This window comes from Aedes albopictus, chromosome 2 (genome assembly GCF_035046485.1).
Source record: "Aedes albopictus strain Foshan chromosome 2, AalbF5, whole genome shotgun sequence".
NCBI lineage: Eukaryota > Metazoa > Arthropoda > Insecta > Diptera > Culicidae > Aedes > Aedes albopictus.
The window spans coordinates 293,086,399-293,100,567 of NC_085137.1; the positions used below are offsets into that span (position 1 = coordinate 293,086,399).

General features: G+C 41.7%; 1 protein-coding gene across 2 annotated transcripts in view; it reads left to right on the top strand.

The window, feature by feature from the left end:
- LOC109414240 (uncharacterized) overlaps positions 1-14,169 on the top strand; it is a 357,064-nt gene that overhangs the window by 244,846 nt on the left and 98,049 nt on the right. For both annotated transcript variants that reach the window (XR_009997784.1, XM_062852084.1), the window contains exons 8-10: positions 930-1,039; positions 4,014-4,228; positions 10,528-10,666. Coding sequence is in view for 1 of the 2 variants with exons in the window: in XM_062852084.1 (XP_062708068.1) it covers positions 930-1,039; positions 4,014-4,228; positions 10,528-10,666 (464 nt within the window). In the remaining variant the exon portion in view is untranslated. The remainder of the gene's footprint in view (positions 1-929; positions 1,040-4,013; positions 4,229-10,527; positions 10,667-14,169) is intronic.

Here is a 14,169-nt window from a genome sequence, read left to right on the forward strand (position 1 = left end):
AATAACCGGTAAAATCAACTTCTTCATGAAACGGGTATTGGTACATTTCAATATGATGCCCAACAGCTACTAAACAAACATATTTTGATTTGGAAAGGATTACGAAAAATATGGTAATTTCAACTATTTTTCTTAGAGACACATGGTCCACTCTGTCTGCACGCGAATTGTCACAATTTGCTTCAACACGATGATTTGTGAAATACGATATTGACCTTAATAAAATGGATTTTCAAGTGCTTTCTTGATCAATAATCATCAGAAAATGCGTTAGGGAGTCATTCGATTGGGAAACGTATTATATTTTGATGATAAACTAGTTTGATTATTGGATTTTAACCAATACATATTTTTTTCAATTCTCTTGACATCAAGGATTTGGTCCACTCTGACTGCACACTATTATCGATTTTCGCAGTTCAATCAAAAGAAAATTGTACTATAACTCTCGTTAAATGTAACATTAAGAAAATCGGGTGAATGTTCCAAGTAGCTAAAGTAATTCTTAATCAAATGCCTTAAAAATCTAATTTTCGTCAAATTTGTTACTTGGTCCCCTCTGACTTAACGCCGACCAATTGGGACGCCCTATCAATCAGCTTCAATCAGCCAGAAGCAAACAGATGCTCATCTCAAGCACGGTCAATGTTACTGGGCCCATTCCGTAATAATATTGCCAGATCAAACACTTCTCCATAATTTGCAAAATCAATATACAGTAGATTCTCTTAAACGACGTTACCACCGACTTTACACAATTGTGATGTTTATAAAGTGGGTGGATGGATCTTATAAGAGACCCTACTATAACTCACCCAGCAGTAGTAGCAACGTCAAGATAAACACATATGCACATTCCCTCCGACCCGACCCGAGTTTGTCGCTATACTGATGCTATAAATAATGTTGTAATTTTCTGCTAATTACAGTCCATCGTGATGTATCCACCTCCGTCGTTATACACCTGCACTGCCCGGGTCTGGCTGCGAGAAATTGGATTCTCGCTCACGTATGGTGCGCTGATGCTGAAGACGTGGCGGTAAGAGATAATTGGCTTTCATATCCCTAGTCTAGGGCCCAGCCCTGTAGTGTATCGACATCAAAGACGAAACAGTTTTTTGTTCCATCCTTGACAAGGGACCGTAGGTCTCCGATGCGTTAAGGGCGATGATGTTTGGTATTTGTTGCATTTCCATTCCCCCGACACCATGGGGTTGTAACAGATATTTCAGAGGGTTTGTGTCTGGCTCTGCGAGCCAGCCTTAAAAAAATAATTGCAACAGAGAGTCAACAAGAGATAACGATCCGATGTCGATGGTGACAACTTTGGCGACAAAGAGAGAATTGTGCTCGGACCTGCAGGTTGAGCTCCAAACTTCAAAGTTTCATCGCAAACTCGCACACGTACGCAATATAGGTTGAATAAGAACAACTTTATAGCGTAGGGCGTTTAGGACCGACGAAAAAACATGCAGGTTGAGGATCAAGGGCCGATCAGCATATTAAACGTGACAGTCCTCACTCCGGAGATCATCATAGGAAACCTAAACGCTTAGGCCAGGAGGAGGAGTTTAGACGATTGGAATGTTCAGCGCTCACCAGTTGACGAACAAAAACCGCCTGCCTACGTTTCATTGTTTTCACTGCCTCCAAGAACATGGCCATTCGTAGCACCTTCTCCCAGCACAACCTCCCTTATCGTTATATCAGGAGATCACCACAACAAACGGAACCGCAAATAGACCACGTTTGGATCGATGAACGGCACTTCTCTGACAGAATCTCGAGGCAGCGTTGCCGGACGAGGGTATGCTCGATATGGCCCCTCTGAACGACAAAACGATTGGTCGACGAGGAGTGCTGAGCGGTTTTGGAGAATAAGAACGCATTGCGGGCGTAATGCTACAAAAAGGAACCCCACAGAATGTGGAGCGACGCAGGCAGGAGCGGATACAGCAGACCTGCCGAAATCTGCAGGGATAAGGACGGGAGCTTCCTGACGGACAAACGTAAGAAGATCGAAAGGTGGAAGCAGCACTTCGACGAGCACCTGAATGACGAAGAAGAATGTGGGAGGAGGTAATGACTATGTAGGTGCAACAGAAGACAAGAACTTCCAACTCTCACCCTGAGGGAAGTTATGGATCCCATCCACCGTACCAGCTATAAAACAACAAAGCATCTGGTAAGGACGGTATCGCAGCAAAACTCATCAAGATAGACTCGGAAATCTGGCCATCTGTTTGCACTGATGTCAAGATATGGGAAACCGAACAGCTACCGGAGGAGTGGAAGGAAGGGATCCACATGAAAGGCGACAAATTAATGTGCGAGAACTTTTGAGCGCTCACCAATTTGAATGTTGCCTACAAAGAGCTATGCCAGATCATCTTCCGTCGTCTGTCACCTAAAGTAAATAGTCGTTTTCATCGATGGCCGGTCGACAACGGATCAGATCTTCACCGTACGGCAAATTTTCCAGAAATGCCATGAATACAAGGTCCAAACGCACCACCTGTTCATCTATCGGATAGAGCTATGGAAAAGCATGGACGAAAACAGCTTTCTTGGGAGTGCACTTCCTGACTGATAAGAGCAACGAGGGACGGTTTCGCGAAACAGCGTAAGGATTTCGGGCACACCATCCAGTTTATTTGAATCTAGACGGGGGCTGCGACAAGGTGATGGACTTTCCTGCCTACTATTCAACATCGTCATTGAAGGTGTTTTGGAATGATTCAGGCTCACCAGCTGGGGTACGATCTTCACGAAATCAGGACAGTTTATCAGCTTCGCGGTTAACATGAATATTATTCATAGAACATATGTAACGATGGCAGAACTCTACACCCTACCTGAAACATGAAGCAGTAAAGGTCAAACTGGTGGTGATCGTATCAAAAACGCTGTACGTGCTGGTAGGTGGGGCTAAGCGAGACAGGACAAGCCTTGGCAGCAACGACAGGGATACATAGAAGGTTGCGATTGTGTCCGAAAGGAGATAGGGAAGGTTGCCACGCCCTTACACACAAAATCTTGACTGGATCTGTTTGGGGATTCCAGTATAGACCAAGATTGATCGATGAACATTGTATCTGGCAGGGAAATCGATCAATGAGGCTAGTCCATTTTGTTACTGAAATTGTTAGATCAGAAGAGCTCCATGATCTCACAGAAGTTACCGTTACTGAGATCCTCGACCGGCGCAGCGACTCCGGTGCACAGTGTTGACAAGCCTCGACGAAGCTTGATATTTCCTCTTCCAGCCGTGGCTAAGTAATGCACATTAGCTGCGTACACTTCCTTTCGTTCGCAGCACGACCAGATGACCCTTATGGAGTTGATTCAAGCACCTCTTCCGATAAACTGCGGAGATCATCAGCATACAAATCAAAAGCGATAGCAATAATGTCACCTGTAGAATGATACGACTTTTTCAAATTACCCTAATAACAAATTAAAAGTTCAAAATCAAGTGTAGGCACTCCATAAGTGGGTACATATCACAATGCATTTTCCTATATGTTAACTGTCATATTCACCACATATGTAAGCTATGTGTTCTAGACTTTGGTGTTTAAATATTTGCACTGAGTGGTCACACAATAGCCGTAAATTGCGTTGAACATCGTTAATGACAATAGGATCAAGCTGGTTGGCTTCATAATTTTATGGCTAGTGATGTACACTGCAGTGGCTCAGTTTCAAACAAACAGTAGTAATCCTGTCGAAGCTACACGGTGGTGCCTTGTTGGTCCTTTTGCTATTTAATTTTCATGACGAGGCAGAAATCCTTTCCCATCCATCATAAATTTTACTCGACTCATCCCGTCTATTTATCTGGCGGTGGCCGTCAGAGCCACACTTACAATACCATTCTCACACACACATACATACAACCCAGTCATCACGTCCGATTGCATGCGTTGCATCTTTGCGCGCCCGAGACCAGCAGCTTGAAATTGAAATCCGTTTGGTTCTTCCGTTTCCTCTCTCTATCTCTGTACTTGCAGCATATCAGTCATCTTTCGCGTGCGTTCGGCGAAAGCAGTGAAAATCACCGATGCATACCTGCTGAAGCGGCTCGGGCTGTTGTGCGGTTTCGTCGGAATCGCCTTGCTCGTTAGGACGCTCGTTGCACCGCCGGTCGTGATAGTGGGCCGGACCGCAGACAACCTCAAAGCCTTTCTCTGCAAGACTGACTGGTGGGATCACACGTTCACTTCCAGTAAGTATGGGCTGGGCGGCAGCATCACGGGCAGGCCTCTGCTCTGCTTCTTCTATGGTTGCACGGTTATGATTCGCAGCTGTCTATCACATGACATGCCGTGGAGCGGGGTAACTTTGCTTGTGGAAGCTTACTAAAACCTTTCACGCAATTTAATATCACCGGTATTATTTTATACAACTTATTTCGGTATCGTAATGGTCAACCTTTCCATATTGGTTATTTATGCCACTAAAATGAGTTGCACAATAATTATTGAAAAGTTATTTAATGTTCATAAGGCATCTCATTTGAGTTATATGAATAAAAATCACTGCATAATTGTTAAAATACCTTAGGAATTTACACAAGTCTGTGTTTCCTGCGAGAATTGCATCTGCGGATTGATCCAAGAATTCGATCTAGTGATTTTCTCTAGCAAAATCCTGGAAGATTTCCAATAGAAACTCAAGAAGTGTTACCAGAAGAAACTCCCAGGATTTCTCAGAAAAAAAACTCCTGAATGATTACAAGAAGAATTTCCTAGAGGATTCTTAGGAGGAAATAATGAGGGATTCCCAGAAAAAGTACTTCTGAAAATTTTCCATAAGAAACAACAGTGGGAGTCCCTGGAGCAAAAAGGATTCATAGAAAAAAATCATAGTAGATTCTGAAAAAGATGTATCGCAGGTAGAGGTGTAGTACTGACGATCAAAAAATGATGTTAGTATGATTGTTATAGCAATAAATTGGTATTAAAATATTTGTACAATATCAAAATTTCATATCGGACTCGCACCGACTACCAAGCTATAAATATCGATGTCAGCTGCTACTTTGCAGGAGCATATAGACTGCCCTGCCATTTTGGAATGCGTAAATTTGAATGTTCAACCACGAGCACTTAGGGACAACTATATGTTACGAATGGCGATACACTAGTCTAATGGCATGTTAAGAGATGAGTGCAGAAAACTTTCAATAGGGTCGCGTCACTTTTCTACTTTAGTTTATCTCGTCCGATACTTCGCCGACTTTCTATGTATCTGGTAAGTCGTATAGGAACACAAATTATTTTTTAAAGATATGACTACATCTAGGCTCATTCAAATATTACGTAACGCAAAATTCGTCAATTTTATACCCCCTCCCTACCCCACGTAACAATTTTTGTATAGGGAATTTTTAAATTTTGTGTGAAGCGTAACACATCGCTGGACCCCCTCCCTCCCCTCTTAGCGTTACGTAATATTTGAACGAACCCAGTAAACGATGTTTTGATGTTTCATTCGCATATGCGTGTGAGAATTCGCATAATTGCATTCTGCGGTTATTATTCGAGTTTTCTTATACAGTCAGGTTTTTTTTACGCGGGGGATACGTACCGCGTAAAAATAAAACTCAGTTCAAAATTCAAAAAACCGCGTAAAAAAAGTCTCACCATTTCTCGACGAATCATGCAAAAATAAGACGATGATATTTTTTTTTGTATGGAGTTTTCATTTACGCGGCCGCGTAAATGAAAACCGCGTAAAAAAGACCTGACTGTACATCCAGTTTTACTCCATTGGTGTACGAATGAAATCGCATAAATGTAAACATAAACTCATTAAAGTGTGCATAAAAACTCCTATAAGCAAGAATCGTTTATGTTGACATATAGCGATTTGATGTGTAATAGCAATGAAAGAACTGCTCTTTGACTGTGGCTGCAGTGCAAAAAAGTTACAAGCAAGTGAACAGTGGGCCGTTCCTTATTTTGCAAAAAATGGAAATGTTAAAAGTTCGTTTTTGGAAAATGATCGTTTTAGCTTAAAAATAAACGCGACAAGATTTGAATTCTTTTTCTCAATACTAAGTGGTCCCTCAAGGGGTCAAGTCCAAAGTTCTAAAAAATGGTTTGGACCTGAAAAAAAGGAATACATACCCATATTTTCGACAAAGTAAAGTAAGCTATTGTACTAAAACCGATGATTTTAGGACCCTAAAGTAATTGAACAGAACAGGGAAGGTTCCTATCGAGATTTCAGAAAAGTTCAATAATGCTGATTTTTCGGTATTTTTTGCCAATAACTCAAAAGTGAGTGGCGACATCGCAATTCTAAGCCTTTTTAACCCTTTTGGAACAGCGTATGTTTTCGTCGAAAAAAAATTTCCTGCTTTTTTAGCCCCTTGCATTTTTTTAGAACTTTGTACCCCTTGAGATACAAATTTCAAATTTTGGCATATAATTTTTTATCATTTCTTCCAATAACGAACTCTGAAATTTTCCGTTTTTTTTTTGCAAAATAAGGGTCGACCTAGTGAACAGCCATCATATGTAATTTTGTTTTCTGGCCCTGATGAAAACTGTGAGGAAAATCATGCTTCGTTGTTTTCAACTCCAGATAGTCTGCCAAATCAACTTGTTTGATACGTAGTGCATCTTAAATGTAAAGTGTGGATCAATAAGCCGATGGTCATTAGTTCGACACTGACCTAACCAGAATTGGTAGTTAATTGATTATTATTAAGTCACACATAAGATGTTATATTACATCATGTACTGATTTATCGACCGTATTCTATAATTAACTTGATGATTTAGTGGCTATATCGGTCTCTTTCTACTCATAAGTATAAGGGAGTAAAGATCAAAGTGGATAATGAAATGATATATATGATAGAATTCGCTAGGTAGCGAACAAGTGTGAAAATTTTATAGAAGGTGAAATAAGGCAAGTAGGCCATGTATTCGTTCAATACATGGCCTACTTGCCTAATTTCACCTTCTATAAAAAATTTCACCTGTTCGCTACCTAGCGAATTCTATCACACTATCATTTCATTATCCACTTTGATCTCTACTCCCTTATACTTATGAGTAGAAAGAGACCGATATAGCCACAAAATCATCATGTTATATTACATCGCAATAGTGCACGCCGGAAATCGCATAAGATATCGCTTCAGTCATATCATATTATTATTGTCCCGCCAATGCACGCCTCCCCTTTTGTACACATAAAGAACTTTTGCTGCATCTTATGCAAAGTAATTTTATAAAAAAATGATCTGGGTTAATTCTTGCATTCTTTCTTAATTATCCGAATAAATTGTTAGAGATAGTTATACGGAATTGTACGTGATTATATAAAGGACTTTCAGGTTCCCTTTGCGGTTGTAGAGTTATTCCAAGGAGTAGGACAAAAAATCCCATGAGTTTTCCTAAAAATATTCCAGAACAACTCCTGAAGGAATCCTTGAAGGCAATTGGTGAAGAGCCTTTAAAGTAACTAATAGAGAAGTTCATGGTGAAACTTCTAATAGAAATTCCTAAGGTACTCCTGTTGGATTCTGAGGAGAAACTGCTGGAGGGGTTTCAAAAGGAACTGCTGCGAAAACCCGAGAGTAAACTTCTTAATGAATGTGAAGCGGACCTGCTGGGATAGTTAGAGCGCATATGGCTATCACGCCTTGGACCAGGGATCGAATCTCATTCCTTTTTTTTATCTGTATTAATGAGGTTTTTAGCCATAGACTAATTCATTTCGAGACCCACGCTTTACTTCCCTTCCGAAGGAAGAACTCACTTTTTGTGAATTTGTAGGGAGTGGGATTCGATCTCAGATCCTCAGTGTCACGTGCTTTAACCATCACACCAGGTCCACTCCACGAATCTCACTTCCGACAAACTCACAATAAGTGGGTCCTTTCGAAGGAAGAACCCTTTCGAAAACAAATATATTTCCTATATTTCCAGAAAGAACCCCATGAGTAATGCCAAAGAACTTGTGGAGGAATCGCTAAAGATTGCCTAGGAGAGTTCCATGAGATTTTACAAAGATATCCTAGAAGAAACTGACTAAACCGGTCAACGAATTCCAAACCTAGAAAAAGTTTGACACTGTTTACTTGTTCCAATTTAAAACCTGTTGTAGACCAGTATACTGTCGATCGTTCGTCAAGATCTTGTAAACGAATAAACATGGCACAGATCCACTTACACGTTCCTATAAACATTATTAAAAACACCCCATGTTACAGTGCCTAACATACAACAAGCACATGTACACGGCCACCACAACGGTGTTTGCCAGTGCAAGGGATGCAACAACAGCATCAGCCACAAAGTTGATGGAAGCAAAAAGGGATATTCCAAGGGCTTTGGAACATTCCATTTCCGGAATACTTAATATAAATTAAAGCAGATTTCCGGAGCCGGCTGTAGCGCAGCTTAAGTGTAAAATTTAGTAAGCGATTTCACCCAGGGATGTGTTCTTCGGGTGGTTTTGTCTGATTTCGATAGAATGTGGGTTAAGAAGTTTCGAGAAGGAATGCTTTTGTATTGTTGAAGGATTGTCAACGTTGTACAAATCTTAAAAAATCATTCAAATATTCTAGAAGGCATTGGGATGCACTATTCGCCTAGTCAAACTTCCATCGCGAAAACATTGTTTTGTGAATATTTATAGTAATGCAACGGTTTTCGCTTCAAAGCAAGATTCATCCCGCGCAAATCTCCACCACTGTCATAGAGAGGAGTACTCACTCTGTCTATGGGAGCATCCATTAAGTATGTCACGCTAAAAATGAAGATTTTCAACCCCCTCTTTAGTAAAGCGGACCTGGTATGATTTTTTTTATCTGTATTAACGAGATTTTTAGCCCTAGGCTAATTCATCTCGGGACCCACACTTTACTTCCTTTCCGAAGGAAGAACTCAAATTTTGCGAGTTTGTCGGGAGTGGGATTCGATCCCAGGTCCTCGGCGTGATGTCCACACCCTGGTATGATGGTAAAAGCACGTGACTCTTCAAATGCCAGAGAGTAATTATTACCCTTTATTTTAGGAAACAGTTTTAAATTGATTGGAACCCCCAGAATGTATCTTCTAAAGTCAGCTGAAATTTAAACAAGTGACTATGGTTACCTATAAAAACAAAGATGTGAAATCATATCCCGTTCCTGAAGCGTGGATGGGTCTACTCCGCAGTCATTGATTTGCTTTCATAACATTCTGCTTGCAGCAATCAATGCATGAAAGATTTGCACCATCGCATGCAGTGCATACCAAATGTGCACCGTACAGAGATTGACCAGATCCATTCCATCATTCCACACCGTCTTTAAGCTTTTAAAGCATTCAAACCCTTCAGCAACTTGCTGCGCGTTACAACTTTACACTTGCTTGCACCACGTTGCTGGAATGCTTGTAAACATTCTGAGCACAGCACTTCGCTGTCCGGTTGTCCTCGTGCCCCACATAACCAATGTAATGTGCACCGGGTTCACTTCCTCGGTTGCAGCGCTTCGCGTTCAGTTTCTACACTGCTGATGTTAGGGGAGAGTTGTTCAGGATGCCTTCCCGGATGAAAAACTGCTGTAGGTATTTCTTATCTCATCGTTTACCTTTATGATCGCTTACGCCGGAAAGATATGTTAGGCAGAACATGTTGCAAGATAGTGAATATCAACAATATGACGTGGCCTCGTGACGTTGGAAAAAAATGGCAAATTATGTCATGGCTCAATCAACGCCTTTCGTTCTATCGTGCTTATGCATAGCGTTCATATGCCTACATTTTGATTACCAATCAGTCTCGTAGAGGTTTTAAGAACCGTCATAAAACCCAAAATCTTCTATTTTGGATGTGTGATGGTTTTAATGGCTTCTTCTAGTCTATTTGACCTAAAAATGTTACTTATGTAGCATCACGCACTCTTTTATCAGCATATTTTAATGAACGAGAAAAAAACATCGTCCTCATATCCCAAGTTCCATTTTGTAGTCAAATAGACTAGAAGTGATTCTTAAAACCACCATAAAACCAAAATTAAGAGTGGTAGGTTTCAAAACGATTCTCAACAAAACCTCTACAAGTCTAATTGGTCATCAAAATGTTACTTGGGATGATTCATCTTGTCCAATTCACCCCAACTGCTATAAAAGTTGGGTCCGTTCCTGTCCATAGCATCGTGGAATAAATACACAGCAAAGAAAGTTACCCCGCAGCTGCTGGGCAGCAAGATAGATAGCGCTCAGTAAAACGTTTCCCAGTAATGCTGCCTGCCGCTGCATTCTTCGCACAATTGGCAAGGGCATCGTGGAAATAACTTTTCATTCTCCGCTGCTGTACATCATAATTTATTGCAAACTAACATTTCGCTGAACATTTGCTCCATCCATGGTCTAACGTTTTGTTCCATTATTTCTATTCTTTCTCCCTGATTCCTGGTCGCACACTGTGGCATCACCCGTGGGACAACAATAAAATCCACAACATCAACAAACATACAAATACAAAAACAACGACACCGGCCATCATCAATAACAATAGTGGAAGTCCTGTTCCTGGCGTGGGGCGTTCGGTTGTGCATCATGGTTCGGAAGGCCCCCTCGGAGTTCAACGAAAGTCGATTTATTTCGATGGCAATCTACAACGAATTCCTTCTGACGTGCTTTCTCAATGTGTCGATGTAAGTACAATATCTCTAGCATATGGCGTGGCGGGTTCTGCTGCTGACTGGCTTCTGAAGTGTCCAGGGAGTGTGTTGAGGGCGGAACGTGTATGGCTCTGGTTCCAAAGTGTGCGTGTTCGGTGGGACGGGTACAGAGTGACAAACTGTGGAGCGTGGGGAGTGTTGACGTTTCGATGTGCACTTTTATGTCGGGTCGTACGACATAAATCTCACTTTATTTGTTATGTATTACACTGCACATGAAATTCCCTACTTTGGCATCATTATAATGCGATTGAAAAATGCAATGCAATATCAGTGCGAACAGATGGCACGTCGAATAAATCGTGTGACACATTTTCAAACAAATCGAAACAACTTTTATCATCATTATAAAACTATAAGCTGTGGTTCTATAGGCGCTGGTAATCTACTGGGTAACGATATATTATTCCATCTGCCAGCAACGGCTGGGTAAAATGTGCCTGACGGAATAAAAGAGATCCTTTTGAGGTCATTACTCTCTTTCTAGCCCACTCCCATCCCTGCTTCCCCGCGAAACCGGGTTGCTAACGAATAACATTAGAAAAGATCGGTCACCCAATCCCGATAGGAACTTTAATCGTAAGCTGACAGGGGTGCCTCTGGAGCCGACCTACTGAAGCTGACAGGGAAGATAAGGGCAAGCTCTGGCAAGCTTAAGCGTCTGTGCTCAGAAAGAGCAGCTCGTAGTTACGTCTGTTCTCAGTGTTAGTTTGACCCACCAACGTCCGAGTACCAGTGAAGGGCTCTTTAAGCTCAACTGAGCGCCAAGGTCCTCCGGAAAGTTAAGGGGTTTGTGTTCGGCCCTGCCAGCCAGTCGTAAAAAGGAGTGGATAACTGACACCGAAGAAAATTACAAGCAGTAGTCAAAATACGCGTATCTGTAAGCGTTAGCGGGTGAAATTTAAAGGTAAGCCTTTTTTACTAGTGAATTTAAACTTTTAAATGTAGTAAATGTGCCTCTTCATGTGAACCAACATGCTTACCAATCTGGAAAGTTCACTGTGAATCTTTTACACAAAGTTGTTTACGATATCGAGAAGGTATTCGCTCTAAAGCAATCCTGATTGGGTGTTTTCTTAGATATCGAGTTCGACAACGTGCCTTTCGATGCCATATTGGTATATCTCCAATGATTCCCAATTGGATTCACCAAATGCTCAAAAACCGACATCTCTTCGCGACATTGCGTCAGACGGCGAATAGAAAATTGAGTGTTTGTGGATGCCTCCAAGGAGGAGTCTTATCACCACTTTTATGGAATCTCGTAGCAGATACGCTATTGAGGCAACTCAATAATAGCGGTTTTCCTACTTATGGTTTTGCCGACGACCACCTAGCATTGTTAGTCGATATGTGCATCAGCACCATTTTCGACCTGATGCAAAACGCTCTTCAGGTAGTTGAGGGTTGGTGTCGCCAATATGGCCTTTCGGAAAATCCGAGTAAAACATCTATTGTTCTTTTCACAGAAAGGCGAAACCGTAATGGTGTTCGACCTTTACATCTCTTTGATTCTGAAATCAATGTGACTGAACAGGTAAAGAACGTTGGAGTCATTCTTGATTTCAAGCTTTCCTGGACACCTCATGTTGAGTTCAGAATCAAGAAAGCTTGTATGGCCTTCGGGCAATGCCGGCGAACCTTTGGTACAACTTGGGGTCTTCAACCCAAGTATATCAAATGCATTAACACAACTGTTGTTCGTCCAATATTGGCCTATGGATGTCTTGTATGGTGACAAAAGGGCAAAGTGAGAACGGTCTAATCAAAATTAGACCATCTCCAAAAGCTGTGCTTAATGACGAAGTCTGGAGCGTTCTCCTACGGCAGCGCTCGAAGTTCTCTTTGACGTTGCTCCACTACACATTCATCTCAAACAAGAAGCACTTTCTTGCACTTACCGTCTATGGGTACTCGGTTTACTAGAGGAAACTCCTGTGAACCGCAGTTCAACACACATTTCGTTGTTTCCACTTATGGTGAATTGGGACAAAGTTGCCCTTGCTCCAAGTGATTTTACAATTGCTTGTAATTTTCCATATAGGACATTTTCCACGAAATTCCCTTCCCGGGAAGAGTGGACATCTGGTTATCTGGAGAGAAGTATTTCAGACGGCATCGTATGTTACACTGATGACTCCTTTCTCGAAGGTCGAGCAGGTGCTGGTGTTTATTCTCGTGAGCTAAGGCTGCATCAGTCTCATTCACTTGGTAGACACTGCACTGTTTTTCAGGCCGAAATCTTTGCCCTTATGTGTGGAGTGCAATCGGCACTTCAGCAGCACGTAATTGTCAAAGTAATATACTTCTGCTCAGATAGCCAGACTGCTTTTAAAGCACTTGCCTCGGCCAACTCCAGGTCGAAGATAGTTATCGCTTGTCGAACTCAAATTGAGGAGCTAAATTCACCAAACGCTGTTCACCTTGTATGGGTACCTGACCATTCTTCCATCGCTGGAAATGAATTGGCTGATGAGTTAGCTCGTAATGGAGCATAACATGACTTCATTGGCCCTGAACCAGCTATTCCGGTATCCAAGTGTTGGGTTAAGCTTCAGATTGGCAACCTGGACGCCACTCAGCACAAACAATACTCGAATAGTTTGGAGTCATGCCGTCAAACAAAATTGTATTGTACTGAGCCATATCTAGGAGTGGCGAAGTATCTAACAAATCTGTCAAAGCAGAATTGCAGCATGCTGGTCAAAGTATTGACTGGCCATTGCCGACTTAGTTATCACATGACGAATATTCAGCAAGCTGATTCATTTGCATGTGATAGCTGTGAATCCGATTATGGAACTTCGTATCATTTAATATGTAACTGTCCAGGTTTTGCGCAATTGCGTTTCCGAGTACTCGGAAAACACATATTAAGTGAAACTGACTTCAGAAACCTGAATCTTCAGGACGTTCTGTTGTTCTTGACCTGCTGTGGTAAAGAGCTATAGGCTCTCTTTACGCTTTATGCGTTATCACAGTGCCCTTCTCAGGGCGCTGATTGAACCCATTGTGGTACGCTTATGCGTTATTACTGTGTCCTTTTCAGGACGCTATGTGAACCCATTGTGGTACGAAATAAATAAATAAACCTCTACGTGCTTGATTTGTTCCCGAAAATCTGAGAACAACAAACACTTGATGGGGGGCCTTAAGTGCTCGGCCTTTAAGAGAGCTTTAGCTTGTAATTTACAGTGCGGGGAATGTAACTCACAACTGAAACTAAAACACTGTGACGCAGTCCAGAAACGGCTGTAACAGGTAGTTACTAAGTGGGGATGGATGTCGTCATCATATGGGATCCATACCGAGTACCCGTCCGGAGATAGTAATTGAGTTGCAGATGGATACAAATTCGCGGCGGTATAGACGACGGATAAATACGCAGTAAAGGAATACATCATTATCATCATCATTTGGTGTCAAAACCAGACGTGGGCTGCGTGGTCGCCAAAATAAACAGGGTCTTCTTCAGT